Source organism: Eutrigla gurnardus (assembly GCF_963514095.1).
Source record: "Eutrigla gurnardus genome assembly, chromosome: 12".
NCBI lineage: Eukaryota > Metazoa > Chordata > Actinopteri > Perciformes > Triglidae > Eutrigla > Eutrigla gurnardus.
In genome coordinates this window covers 14,345,228-14,360,710 of record NC_139926.1, presented here as the reverse complement: position 1 = coordinate 14,360,710, position 15,483 = coordinate 14,345,228, and the positions used below count along the sequence as shown (strand labels likewise).

The 15,483-nt window shown below is 41.3% G+C and overlaps 1 protein-coding gene across 1 annotated transcript in view; it reads right to left on the bottom strand.

The window, feature by feature from the left end:
- LOC311021471 (E3 ubiquitin-protein ligase SH3RF3-like) overlaps window positions 1–15,483 on the bottom strand; it is a 79,570-nt gene that overhangs the window by 20,199 nt on the left and 43,888 nt on the right. Inside the window, exons 2-4 of the mRNA XM_084022055.1 lie at window positions 10,957–11,232; window positions 7,646–7,741; window positions 427–735 (exon numbers count right to left, since the gene is read on the bottom strand). Of these exons, the coding sequence (XP_083878181.1) occupies window positions 427–735; window positions 7,646–7,741; window positions 10,957–11,232 (681 nt within the window). The remainder of the gene's footprint in view (window positions 1–426; window positions 736–7,645; window positions 7,742–10,956; window positions 11,233–15,483) is intronic.

The following is a 15,483-nucleotide window of genomic DNA, read 5'->3' as shown; positions in this document are numbered from 1 at the left end:
GACCTCTGTTTTTAACCTTCATCTAGCCAGGATAACCCAATCGATATTCTGAATGGATTTTTCCAAAAAGATGGCAAGATAAAAGCAAGCAACACATACAAGTACAGACTTAAATAAATAAAAAGCAACAATTGAAAGACAACAAAACACATAAAACAAAAGACTTAAAACCTACAACAAATAGCATCAACCAAAGAACCATCATTCAGTGCATCAATGTTCCATTCCTATTTAAAAAAAATCTTGCATGCTAAGAGAGCACAACACATACAATTAGTAAAGTGAAACCTACTCAAAATATCCAGATTAAGATTTTACACAAATAATATACAATCGGCTTATTAAATATTATATGTTAAAGAGACCACGAATATTATGTATTACACTGATAACAGTGTGTTTGTGTGTGTTTGTGTGTGTGTATACCTGGATGCGTGCAGCAGCTCTGGGGTCAGAGGAACTGATGAGGACTGGGTGGGAGATCTCCATACTGTGTCTGTTGTTGAGCTGGGCGGCCCTCTGGCTGACAGACAGCGCCGAGAACGAGTGCCTCTTCTTGGCGTTTTTCTTCCCTTCGCCTCTCCGATGGCCAGAGCCATTTCCATTGGACGGAGAAGCGATGGGGGAGGGGCCAGCAGAGCAGGGACCCAGCGGGGCCGGCTCGGTGCTCGGACCCGGGACGTTGGTCGGCGTGGGCTTGTCGATCTCCATCAACTGCTTGGCTGTTTCATTTAACTGAGAGAGAGGAGGAGGAGGAGGAGGAGGAGGAGCAGGTGTGTGACAGAGCAAAAGAAGGAAGGCGAGGGGAGGACAAGAGAGAAGAACGGAGAAATTAAGGTGTTAGATTTCAGTCCTCAGTGGTTCACGTCAATATCAAGATCTCCAGGACTTTCCTCTCTTGTTCTTGTTGGCAGCTTTTCAGAAAACCAGCAGTATAACAATCATCACTTACAACAGCTGGTCCAGTGAGATTCCCTTTGTGTTGCACACTCTGACTCTTCTTTCTGTCATTTCATCTCACTTCATTCATGCTAGATCATTCCAAGGTAAACTTTTTTTCATAGAGCATAGTGTCTGATGGTTCTCCACGTTGGTTTCCCTGTAAGAATTTAAGGATGCAATTGATTTACATCCTCAAAATTAAACCTATTTATGAATTAAGTCCCTAATTTAACAATTAAATTAATCTAGAAAATTCCCCAAAATCCCACAGCCCAGCCCATCCTCTACACATTTTGCTACTGCTACTCAGCTAGCTACTCCTCACTACAAAGGGCAGCTACCACTCCACTGTGAAAACTGCATTGTCATCAGGATAGCAGGAACTCTACACATCATTTAACTTAACAAATGTAATGTTCTGCTGCTCTTTCCTTTTAGTTATTGCAATGTTTCAGATTCAATATTCTGTAAACTTTGTGAATAGATTATTTTGCGAATGACTGCACCTACATCGATGCTCAGATAATGATGCACAATTCAAAACGGGGTGATCGGGAGCTTAAGGTGTGAGCAACATGGTGAAGATTTGTGCAAAACTCTACACATTCAACAAAAGTAATGTCCCACACATCCTTGAAGGCCTGTCAGCTTACCGTTTTCTAATGAGGACCATGGAAATGTGCTTTTAGTTTTATTGTGTTTTTATCCTCAACAATTCTAATTGCAAGTCAAGACTGGGTGTTTTTGTCCTATATTTGTTTTCAGTACAAATACATGTGTGCACAATTGAGGGATTAAGACCTGGTTTAAGGTACCAAAGCTCACGCATGCTCCTGATTGTTTTTCATGAGAAGTGCGAAGCTTGTCAGGCCCTATAATAAAGCTTCGCTACTCTGTATTATTGTAGTTTCAGTGCGCAATTAGTTCAGTATTTTGATAGAGGTGGCAGAGCAGAAAATCCATCAGTTCGTTATGATTCAGAATGATGCGTGGAAAAAAAAAACAAGAAAAAAAAAATCAAGAAAAAAAAGTCAGTCATTTAAGCAGAGTGTCTTTTTGTGTTCCCAAGCACCAGATGAATAATTTCACTAATCAAATCTAGTACCGATGCAGTTTCATGTGAGTGAGTCTTCTAATTTGATGAGCACCATCATCTAAACTGTGTCTAGCATCTGGCATATGGTACGGAGGGTGAGGGGACCTCTGCATTTCTTAATCCGTGCTGCTCATTCGTGATCAGTGTTGCTGGAGGGAACAGCTCATTTCTCACCACCTGCAACAAGAGTGTATTACTCATGTAGTGCAGGTCAGTTCGCTCACTGCTTCGAGCTGCCACTACACACTGTAATTCTGTGTACTGCAGCTAGGTAGAGCTGACAGATGCTTGAAAAAGTGGCATGATAAAAGTGGTGGAAATGAGTGAGAATGGATGTTCCATACACATTTTAGCTAAGCAGCATGCTGCAATATATGATAAATTCTGGGATTTTGTGATATTGTGCCAAAGTCCCTGTGGCTGTAAGCACATCTCGGCTGTAAATGGGAAAACAGTCGTTGTTTGACAATTATAGAGCTTTGCGGTAGTTTAGGATAAGAACAGAAGCAATCTGGTGTTTATTCATTCTCACACTGCTTCTCAATGTTCCTGAACTACCTGCGGCCTCATTCAGCAGTGGCATTTGGTGTGGTTTCAGGATTGTTTTCTTGTACATGCTGATGTTCATCCATGTTTCATATCTCAGGCTGTGCTGAGGGGTTTGTGAGCTCAAGGATAGTCTGCATCATTTGGGCAGAGTGACGCCACCCAATTAATCTAATTTGTTCAAAGAACAAATAAAAAGCTTCATGTGGACTTAAATTATGACAGAGGCCAAATTTTATGGCAGATATTAAAGTCCCAGTCGGCAACATTGTTTTGATCATATTTACTAAAGCCAACACTGTGTTCCGATAGAACAACATAAATCATCCTCTACGTGCACGTAGAGCCCGTTGTTTGTTTTGCAAAAATTGACAGCACCCGGCTCATCCTGTCCAATCAGCACGCAGGGCTGTGTTCGTGCACACAGAGCCCCTCCCCCCTCGGGTCGTACCACTATCACAGGAGGGAGGCGGAGGGAAGTAGCAACAAGCTTCCAATTCCTCGATTAAAAAACAAAAACGAGGAGGTCCAAAACAACCAAGGAAAAGAAAACACCGGTGGAAAACAAGGGAAAAAGAAAAATTGCGACGGTGCCCGTGATAAAACCAGAGTCAACATCGGACCTGTGTTTCAAAGGTTATGAAGTCGAGGGGAAGGAGCTCGGTGGTCGTGGGGGAGGAGCGTGAGAGTTGTAAACATCAAAAGAGTGCCCTCGACCCGCCGGACATGCCAACTGGGACTTTAATGAAAAAAAAAATGCTACATAGACGCTATATGCACACTACATGGACATCATATGCTGAGGATGCTATCTATCATTACCTCGGTGCATTGTGGGCAGTGTTCAACTCTTGTCCCAACAGAGAAAACATGTGTAGGTCATTTAAATTGGTCTTCTGACCACAAACTAACAATGTAAAAACAGGGACACAGAAACTAACACAGCTTCAGCCTTCTGACAAATTTGTATCAACAATCCTTGGAGACAAATTCAAGAATGTCTTACTCTTGCGTGTGTGTGTGTCTGTGTGTGTGTGTGTGTGTGTGTGTGTGAGAGAGAGAGAGAGAGAGAGAGAGGGCTCAGGGTTGGTGATGTTGCATTTCCATATTAATAGATATGCTAATCAAAGCCAAATCATATGCTAATAAGCATGATGGATTGATGCTGCAGACACAACTCAGTTTGCTCTCATGAGACGGACTAGAGGACACACGCGCGTGCACACACACACACACACACACACACACACACACACACACACACACACAGAAGGTCAGCAAGGCAACACTTCTCAAAAACATAGTATATTGCATCCAATCAACTAACTTTTCCCCATGCATACAAATTCATGCTTCCACATAAATACAGCAGTTTCCAGACACACACACACACACACACACACACACACACACACACACACACACACACACACACACACACACACACACACACACACACACACACACACACACACACACACACACCCACCAATGACTTCTTTGTCAATTTCTCTTCATCTACCACAGCTATAATGCCCAGTCATGCTGCAGAAAAGAGAGTGTGTGTGTGTGTGTGTGTGTGTGTGCATGAGAGAGAAAGAGAGAGAGAGAGAGAGAGAGAGAGAGAGAGAGAGAGAGAGAGAGAGATGCTGTTGATAGAGACAATTCTTCACTTGGTGCTTTCGCCTGAATGAAATCTCCAAGGTCATCTATTACTGTATGTGTAAAGATACAGTAAGTGTACTCTCTGTACTCTGTGTCTTTTGGAGGGTGGGTGCTCTCTCCAGGTAATACTGAGACTTGAGCTGATGAGCTGATATCTGCACTGCGAAAAGGGTAAGCCAGCAAGATACATGCATGCTCATGCACACACACATATATATACAAAGACACACATAAACAGTTGCAGGTGTGTGCTGTTTCCCTTCCGCAGCAGAGAATGCATGAAGTGAAAACAGGGAGAAAGGAAAAGAACAAGAAAGAGACAGATACATGGTAAACCTGTCATTTGCATGAATCAACCGTAGATCTTCCCAAACCCATCTGCACTCAATCCTAGTTCATCTAAACTGACATCACATCCATCTGAGACGCACAGCAGCTCTCCTATACTTATACAACACAGTCCAACCCCCTCAGCACACCCACCCAAAGCCAAGTCTGGTATACTATATGGATAACAACACTACTTAACAAACCACCCAAACCTTTTCCTCAAAGATACAAATACCCACGAGAACCTCAAGCAACTCAAGCACAAAATATAGCTAAACTCACATTCAATATACAGTCAGCTACTGTAGTTAATTAATGGCAGTGTAATTATTTCTTTCTATATATACATTGAAGACAACCCAGGTCGTCAAATAATGATACGATGTCATTTCTGACACCAACGCACAAATCAGCCTTTAGCATCTGTATGAGACGCAGCAGGCTGTCTACTAAGTCCAATGTAAACCCATCCGCAGCATCATTAGATTCATCCATTCATTCACTCGGTTCATGTAGAGAGGAGGATAAGATTCTTTGTAAAGGAATGTTTGTATTCAGTCAAGGAAGTTATCTTATTATCAGAATGTAGGTATTGTATCAGTTTGGAAAAGTGAGACCCAGCTCTGTAAGCTTTTCGTATTTTCATCACCTTTCTAATAGCACAGCTAAGGTGTCAGCACTGTGTCAAATACCACCTTTCACTTCACTGAGATTACTGCGTTGGCACAGCAGGGCTCCCGAAAGGAGGGTTCCGACAAAAGAAAAAAATCATTGTTGTCAGGAAACAGTTGAACTTCAACCAGCAATTCAAGCAATTAAATAGAAATTTAAAAAATGACATTTGAAAAATGACTTTGTCCTGCAAAATTGTAAAATGTACATGATCAGCAAGACAGAGGGTTAAGTGATGTAATAACATTTCAGAGTTGTACTCATACATACTCCACATACTCGTAGTATTATGAACCTCTGTGCAGTGTTAATACAACACTGATAAAACTCACTGATGCACTGCTCCTCGACTACCTTTACCCACATGCACCCACCAGCCCCTTGCACATTAGCACCCGCTTCAAAAAAATGTGACTGCTTCACACATTTCTCATGCAATTTGGTAGCATCCCCCATCATCTGCAAAGCCCTCATCACCAATTCATATACCCAGATATTAACCCAAGCAGTCTGCATCGACAACCAACAGAAGAGGCACTCAAACACAGATGAGCAGAAGTCCAGCTGGGTCCTCCTCATTAAGTACCCCCACCCACCCACACACACACACAATCATGCTCCCAAACCCCCGCTGTGTCAGAGTGACAGAGAGCTTTAAATTATTGATGCATCTCTATCTAATAGTGACCCCTGTGTGTCTGTGTGTGTGTTTGTCCTGGCTTCTCTTGGCCTATGGCTTAATCATCATCACCTAAGAGAGTTGTTTTGGTCAAACCGCTAATTTCATGGATACGATTTGGTAGCCACGAACCCAAGCGCATGCAGGCTGCAAACCCAGAGAGAGAAAAGAGGGTGCTTTGAAAGGGCAGCATGAGTATAGAATGGCAAGACACAAAAGAAAAGCTTCACAGATTAGCGGAATGCCTTTTTGCATATTTGTTCAGATGCAGATATCAAAAGCAATATGTTTTTAGCATCAAGGAGGAGTCATCTCATTAGCCTCTCGTTCGCTCTCTAATCTCCATTTTAAGGATTTTCTCTAAGCCACATTACATGAATACACAACGCCCTACACTTGATGTACACTGGATCTGGAGTCTTATTGTCTCGATAAAACGTATAGGTAGCACTCCTTCTCAGTTTATGTGAACCTCCTGTCGGTTTTGAAGGTTTTCATCATTTGTTTTCGACATGGCCATGAGAGATTTCACAATCAGCGTCTTCACAAATGTGTGGTGATGGAAAGAGAAGACAAGCCTCAACAACAGTAAGAAAGAAGGAAACACACATCTTTCCAGCTTCTACCAATGTGTGTGTGGTTTTTTTTACCACGGATTAACAGCCTTCAATGTGATGCAGAGCAAATTGTGCACGCTTTTTTTTTTTTCAGTCGCACGAGGATTAAAGTAAACTATATTTCAACCTTGGCAGGCATGGCACGATGAAAGACGCTAAAATGTTTGGGGGTTGAGGGTTTTATCCTTTAACTGAGAGGAAATCCTTTAAAGAAAGCTCCAACTCTGCTGAGGTTCAAACAGCATTGATAATGCAAATCATATTCAGGAGCAATTTGAAAGCTTCTGTTGTGCGTTCCTTCAGACAAGTGGTCAAACGTACAAGACGCCATAATATCACATCCTGATATGGACAAATCATGTGGAACCTCACTGCAGATTACCATCAACCTGCAGTGTCATCAACCCAGACCAGAAGGAGTGTTTTAAAAGTACTCAGTTGGTCTACACACAGTACTTCTGCCCACACTGAAGGATTTGAACACACTGTTCTCTATCTATAATGATCCCATCATTATAACCACCTCTTCAGTTACATTCCTGACCAAAAAAATCAGGCACAATGTGTCCCTCTTCTGAACAGGTGGCATGGAGGGCATTGCCAACTAAACGTCAAAAAACATCACTAGTTACAACTGCCAATCAATTTATACAAGAGCTGTGTGTTCACTATATCAAGACAAAAGTTACAGATTATAGACAGAGCACTGCTTTTGGTAACAACGATAAGATGTGCTACTGGCTCAGAATGCCATTTAGTTCAAGTATATTTGAAACCAGGCAGCATTAATTGATTATCAACCATTAGGATGTTACTTTTATATCTACTTTTGTTTTTCATCCGATCTCCTCTCTTTCATCCCATCTGAATAAACCAGCTTAAACTCATGAATAATGATGAAGGCAAACAGCCCGGATATCCCAGGTTTTTCTCTCATATTTTCCACTTGATATCATCAAAGCAGCAATATTATAAACGACAACTCTGTGATCCAGGTGTTCTGCTGCAACATCACTGCTGCTTTTACAGCTTCAGCATCCGTTAAAACCCTGATATGTGAGTGTTTTGTGTGCATCTGTGCAATGTCTCTGGGTTTACCTCCACATAGAGAATGGGGAAGATGCCAATCTTGTCTCCCAGCATGCCTTCTGCCCAGTTCTCGTCCACTCGCCTGATTACTGTCAGTACCTCATCCTGGAGAGAGAGGATATGAGTGAGACTATGCACATTGGAGGTACACCTTGTGTGTCCAAATGATAGTTACTTAGTTAATTTGGTGTCACTGTGTGATTTTAAAAAAAAAAACAGCAGGATGAATAAACAAATAAATGTGTTTTCGGTTTTGTTCAGTTATTAAAGTGATTGGAAACTGGTGAAAACAATGCATCTCAAAGACTTTGCGAGTGGATTTTAGGGATCCATGACACTTTTTTTTGATTATCTGGATCTATAGATCTCTTCTGAAATTATCATAAGAAGCCTTACAACGTGCGGCTTAAATGTAGCGTTGGTAGAGCAATGCAAGGAATAATGCCAAAGGTAGGATAAAAAAAAAAAAAAAACATGATACAAAATGTTGTTGTTGTAGCCATTCGACTACAAATTGTGCGTGCATACATTTCCAGATTGATAGGCAGCCGTTGGTTTCACTTCATTTCAGTTGTCCTCATTCTTTACCGTATAACATTCTCAGCAATAAAACATCCGACACACATGGAACGCTGCTCATTCATCGCGCACACCCACACAGACATCATCATGAAAAGTGTTTTTCCCTCCGCTGCTCCTCTCCTCACATGAATGCAAAGGTCTTGGTTAGACCATTAGGGACGGCAGTGATAATGCTGTTAAACGACTGCTGTGTATTAGTCAAACTGAGTAATTACCTCTCACATGAGAAAACAACATCGCAAATGCCGGTTTCTGCATGACAACACACATACAGCGCACCGCAGGGGCACGCGTCTCTGCGTGAGCGTGTTGGCTTTGTGTCATCTTCAAACATTAATCTGTTGATTAGTTTCGCCCCGAAACGCAGAAGAAGGTGAACTTTAAATGTCTCGTCATTATCTGTTAATCCGGATGTGGAGCGCAGTGCGTTTGAGACAATGTATCTACTGTTTTACTATTGTGTGCACTGCACAGTCCTAAAACACCTGCAGCCAAGTGTGAGGTACATTGTAATTAATAATCTTTCTCTGTCCACAGACACACATTTACGGTGCAGACACAGAGTGAGTGTGCTGCTGAGTAGGTGGCGATGAAAAACACTCACAATAATTTGATTGTGGTGGATTTCCATTATTGAGATAATAATCGTTATCATCACAAGTGTCTGAAAAAAGCTGTCTATCATGGTAGAGAAGTTAAAACTAGAGCCTGATTTTAAAAATATGGAATACAAATATACACTGTTGCCCATAAAATTTCGAATATTTTGTTTTCAGACACAATCCTCTGTTTATTCTATTTAAATGCATCAGTAATCACTTTTGACCTGGAGCAATGGTTATATTATGTGTTACAATTACCCAGGTGAAATGAATTCAAGCATAACATTTGTTTGGTGCTATAAAAGACAAGACATTTGCAAATTATTCCAACTTCATGGGCGACCCTGTATAAATATATATATATTTTTAAATATGTATTTATTCATCCTTTCTTTATTCAGGGAGACATTATGATTCATGATAGTCCTATTTATGATTCTTTGATTTGATATTTATCTGTTGTTAGTAAAAATATTTCTTTCTCAACGTAAGTGCCATTTTAAGACATCAGGGTAATCAGGATAACATCATGAATGGCAACTATTTTGGCCAAGATAATCCTGAAGATACATGTTCAAGCTTTCCTATTCATAGTGCTGAGCAAAAAAAAATGAATCTGTGAAACAGCAGGAACAAAATGGATAAGCTTTGAGGAACAAAACAAAATGCGGAATATAAATGAATGTTTACACCAAACCTGACCTGGATACGTACTTCTGAAGAGATTTGTCTCCTCTCTCATCTTGCCCTGCACTTTAAAAGTATAATTTCTGCGATGATTTTACTTTTTTGGATGGTTCTGGACCCACTCTGAAACAACCCAAAGAATAGCTATTCAAATTGGTCACGTATTGGTCATTGTTCCCAGTTCACACTACATCTCCTGTCAAATTTTTGTTTCTCCTGAGGTGATGATGACAAATAACACTTTGCTCATATCGCTTCCACTATAAGATATGTCCGCATGTAGATCACAACCCTACAATAGCCTCCCCTATATGATTAGATCAACCTGAGTTCTGCTCACAAAGAACCAAGAGGACCCGTGAAGATATCTAGATGGAGGCTTCTCCCTGAGCTATACAGCTGATGGAAATGTACATCGGGTTATTACTTTGATATCAGCTGTCCCAACAGAGAAATCATTACTTCCCTTCAATTTAATGGCCAGTACACAGTCAGCAGCACAATATACCCAGCAGGAAGACATAATGAATTACACAATAAGTAATAATTACTATATCCCTAGATGGATAACAGAGAGCTGCACGTATCCTTCCGGTGTGAGGAAGCATCATACTTAAAGGATTCTCAACCCTGCCTCAAGGAGCTATAATACACAATTCAGCTGTGTAGTTGTTGAGCTTTGTGATGGTTAAAATGTCTTTTGTTTGCCCAACTTCTTGGCAAATAAATGGAAGGATTTGAATGCTTACACATTATATCAGTTGCTTCAAAAATGTTAAAACAAATAGAGCAATTACTAGCTTATCACATGCAAAGGAATGTACTGTATCAGCCTCGGTGACTGAACCACCAAAAAAAAGACAGGTCTGTTAAGATTTTAGCCACTTAAAGCTGACCACAGGACTGCCTGGCAAAGCTTATGTTCATGCACAAATATAGAACTCCTAGTGAGTAGCACATACATTACCAGCTTATGTCAAACAACCACACAAGTGACTATGCCAGTGAAAAGTAGCACTTTTTACGCCAACAGATTGTATCACTTTTGGCTGCAAAGTCTCAGAAAAAAAAGGGAGTACAACCAAAATATGAGTAAAGGGTGAAAAACCTGCCGTTCCTTTGGGGAGGCACCATGCAGGGCATGTACTTTTGATCCTCAAGTTGCTCTGTGAACCAATCTGAAGAGTAGAGTCAGCTGTGATAAATTATTAGTGTCCTACAAAGAACCACCATGTTTAACAGCGTAGTTGACACCATGTTTTCTTCTACTACAGTATTTATGTTGTTGTGAATTCAGTCATCCCTCTAATCTCTCTCCACTGATTTATCCGTGCAGCCTGCACAGCCATATAACTTATCATTATATCTGTTCTGTGTCCGATATTAAAACAGTGTCCTCGGGTGAGTGTGTGCGTTTTCAGCATGTGTCTGTACGTGTGTGTGGGTTACCTTGCTGAAGGCCAGACAGTCTTTATCCTGGTCTTTATCTTTGACCTCAAAGTCGTACAGTGCTTTGCCCTGGGGTGGGGTTTGGCTCAGGGGACGCAGCAACTGGATGTAACTAGCGGGCAAGAACCCATGGCAACCGTTGAGCTCACCATGGTACCAGTTGTCATCCACCTTGCGTCGCAGGATGATGATGTCACCCTTTGAAAATTGGAGATCGCCTGGTTCTTTCCCTTCATAGGAGTAGAGGGCTTTACCGCAAGGCAGCGCTGGGATATTCTGAAAAACATACACATTGCAAATTTACTGTACAAACAGAGGACTTACATGCATCGAAACAAAGCAGTAATTTTGTTCTAAAATAAGGGTGTCAGAGAATAGGATGTTAGTGGTAAGCATGATGAGGTCTCTGCAGAGGATTAGAACCATTGCTGTCAAGTAGCAGTGCCACTGTGTTGAAATGATGCCAGATAGCTCGCCAACCTTGGGGCTGACAATTTCCTGAATTTACAGTGAAACTGCAGTTTTATTATACTCTTCCTATTACAGAGGAGCTGGAAAGCGTGCTTCCCGTGCCATGTCTGGAACAAATGGGTTTCAAGTCTGTTATGCAACAATGTAAAACATGTTGTATGGGTCTCTCTGCATTGATCTCTCTTTTCTTTTAATAGTTATGTTTGTGGTGGTTCATATTTGAAGGAAGGTACAAAATGAGGGAGTGACACCTACTGCGAATTAATTTGAGAGGAAAAAGCCTGGGGGGCAAACTGGTTTTGAATCAAACAAAAAACAGTGGGAAATCCAATATGTGGAAAACTGTTGACCCTGGAGACATATTTGTACAGCACGGTTAGCTGGGTATGTGCTTCAAGTTTCATTTTATTCCCCCAGCAGTATGTGAGATGTGACTGGTTATTAAAATGTTTGCCAGGTAATTGCTGCTCCCACCTGGGCCAAACACAGTCATTTTGAAATTGCCAGAGCAGTGTGACACATCACTCTCTGGACTTACATGAAAACCGGGTCTGTGGTGTCTCGCTTATCACATGTCGAGAACAACATTAACCCTAACCCTGCAAAAGTGAAATGTATTCAACTTTATTCATCTTAAAGTTCTATTAACAACACGTGCAGAATTGATTACTTTTCACTTGACTGTCAGGAAACCCTTCCCTGAACAGTACCTGTCCAATCATAGCCTAGCAACCGTAACTAGGCTCAGCAGGCCTATAAAGCATTGTCGGCAACATTGTACAGTATACGTCCCAATGCAGAAGCAGTATGCATGTGCTTCGAGTAAAGCAACAATGAACTATAAATGTTAGCATGTCTGTCGACTTCATAGAGACTAAACAGCAGATACCAGTTCTGCTTTTCTTTGGATTTGGGGAAGTTTACACTCCAGCAATGTGTCATTCTAGAAAGGAAAGCTTGCATAACAACAGTAACTGAGGGGATTGGGGCATCAATTAAGAGGTAAAGTTCATCTCATTAGATGCACTGACAACCGACAAGCTATAGTTTTTAACCCTGGAGATGACTCAAAAGCTACATTCCCAACCAGACACACAAACACACACACACACACACACACACACACACACACACACACACACACACACACACACACACACACACACACACACACAACCACACACACACAACCACACACACACACACACACACACTTTATACTGAACATGTTCTTGAAGGAGCCATGTATTAAAAAGGAGTTTATCTTACAGGAAAACAGCAGCGTACTAGAAGAATGCATGAAAGAAAAGCAACTTATTTTCTTCCCAGAAGGTGTTTACAATAACAGCAATACACACACCGCACACACAGTCTTTTTATACACTCACTTACAGGCTGATTCTCCCCAGACGCTACACAGAAGAGAACAGCCCAAGGCTGGCATGACTGTACTGAGATCAGTGGTGACGCAATATGAGGAAACACATATTTAGTGTCTCATATCCTGATAAAATAGTATATGCAATTTTAACCCAAAGCTACATATGTGTCTCTGTTGGCCAGATCACACATATATAATAACATGTGCCAACAATTAACAGTCAGCAATAAAAGCTAATGAGTGAACATTTATCTATAAACTAACACAAACACATTAAAGACTCCCATGTATTGACTATGAGCAAGACAAAAGTTTTATTGTGTCTCCCATACAGATCAAAGCTCTTTCACCAGCGCACCAGTAACACTTACGAGAAGTCAAGCGTACGTATGAGGCTTGGGGAGATGGACGCATTTAAAACATTTCAACATCTGGCTAGAATGAGTCTCAAACCATCTCAAAACTACTTCCCAAGGTAGTTTGAGCAATTTGATTTCAATATGTCTTGGATACTTTTACTTAGCTTATTTGAAATCAGATAGCTCTCAGATTTGTCCAAGAAGTATTACGTGACGTGAAGTGTAAAACCATTAATCTTCTGCTATAACAGCCTCTTTCCTCCCAGGTTCAGGCTTCTCACAAGATTTTGACATCTGGCTGCAGGGATTTGCTCCCATCCATCGACCAGACTGACGTCAGTCACTGATGTTGGGCAATAAGGCTGTATTCATTCTTTCAGTTCATCCCAAAGGTGTTGGGCTAGAGTTCAGGACTTTATGCAGGCAAGTTATTCAGCACTAACGTGGGAAAAACATTTCTATGTGGACGATGTTGAGGGGTCAAGAAGCAAACTTATGACAGTATGGAGCTATAAAAAAAAAAGTTGTTGTTCTACCAATTACCAATTCTACCTATCCTAATTACATTGTGGTACAAACATAATTGCTGGCTGGATAATGTTCAAAGGCTACTTTTTATGTGAGTTAAGAAAGTACCACATTTTTGTGCCACACAGAGGTCGAGCGGAGGATGCAGGGGAGGGTAGCTGCTTGTCTTCCCTATTTAATTCCCTCTGTTCTCGTCCCCTAGGCCAAAAGGCTGGGATGACCTTCTCGAGGCTGCTGCAGGGCCTCATCAGGCAACTGCTGGGTTTGCTGCTCGACATCGGGAGGAAGGAGGTCGCTGAGCTCTCCGCCTGCCCCTGCTAATGCTCTCTCTTCACTGAGCCCGGGGCAGGACGTTCGAACGGCATGAAGGAGGCCTACATTTTTTAAAAGGAAAAGATCCCAACTGAATCTAAACAATGAGCCAATTCCATTGTTTGATGTTGCATTATTGAAGTTATTCCTGTGGGTACAAAATCCATCACAATGTCATTGGAAGCACACCATATCGTAGCCTAACATTGGGCACTGCAAGAAAGTTCTCCTCTAACTCTCATTTATTTTTCCAAATGGAAAAACTTCAGTCTCAAGTTAATACTGATACCTCTGCATGAACTATATAAGTAAATGATACCATCAGTGAGAAGATTGGCTGTTTCTATATCGTTGTCCGCAGACCTTGGACCTGCAGTTGGAGTTCCACGGGAGGTGGAGAGATGCCCGGCAGCAGAGCTACGCCCCGCTGCTCCACAAACGCTGCTGCAGGCCCAGGCCTGGATCTGCTGAAGAGAACTAGAACCCGGACTGCCCGGGGCAGACTGTCAGACTTATTAAAATTAGACGTGTACTAAAGGGAATGGGGTTCTCGGAAACACTACCACTTTTAACATTAAATTACATTTCCTCGTCGTAGCTTTAATCTCCATCACTCCAGGTATAAATCCCCACCAAACACACACATTAACTTCAAGACAATCGTTAGATACCTTCAGCTATGAAGTTGCAAATGGGAACATTTGTAAAGGTTAGGATGTGCGTTAATCCTACAAGACGTACTGCCACCTTAGTGGATTTTCAGCAAAATAAAACAAGGCATTATTAATCCTTGAATGTCAGGTGAGAAAAAAAGACATTGTCAAACTTCAAAGACAAGCAGAATGAAGAATGTGGCTTTCCACATACCTTTCTCTCCACCCTCTTCTCACTCATTTCTTCTCTCCCTCTGTTGTTCTAGGTGCTTACACTTGAGTGAGTGGCCGTGTGCGTGCATTGCTTAGTCTTTATAGCACTATAAAGACCATTTAACACTTGCACTTTGCTCTGTAAATATATATGCAGGTAGGTTTGGAAAGGACTTAGATTCACTGTTCATTTTGATAATTTGGTAACATTTCGGTAACTTTTCCTTCACTGCAAAAATGAGTCCAAAGACCACCAAAAAACACCCACATTAACACATACTGTCCATGGAAGGTTGTTATGATCCAGCCGTGTAAATGGAAATACACAATTATACAGTGTATACATATTGTGCATCTTGTGCCACCTTCCTTACACAGCAGTGTAATACATTAAACATTCAATTTATATTCACGGGGAATAAAATCCATTAAATAAACCCTTCTATGAATGAAATGCTGTGGATTAACCAATTACAGCTGCAATTTTGTAGAAGAAATATTTTCTGAAGCTGTCTTATCCTTTTATTCTTCCTGTTGCAGCACAATGTAAATTCCTTGGGAATCCGCCTTAGAAAATTGCATTCTACATATTCAACAACACAGGCAAAGT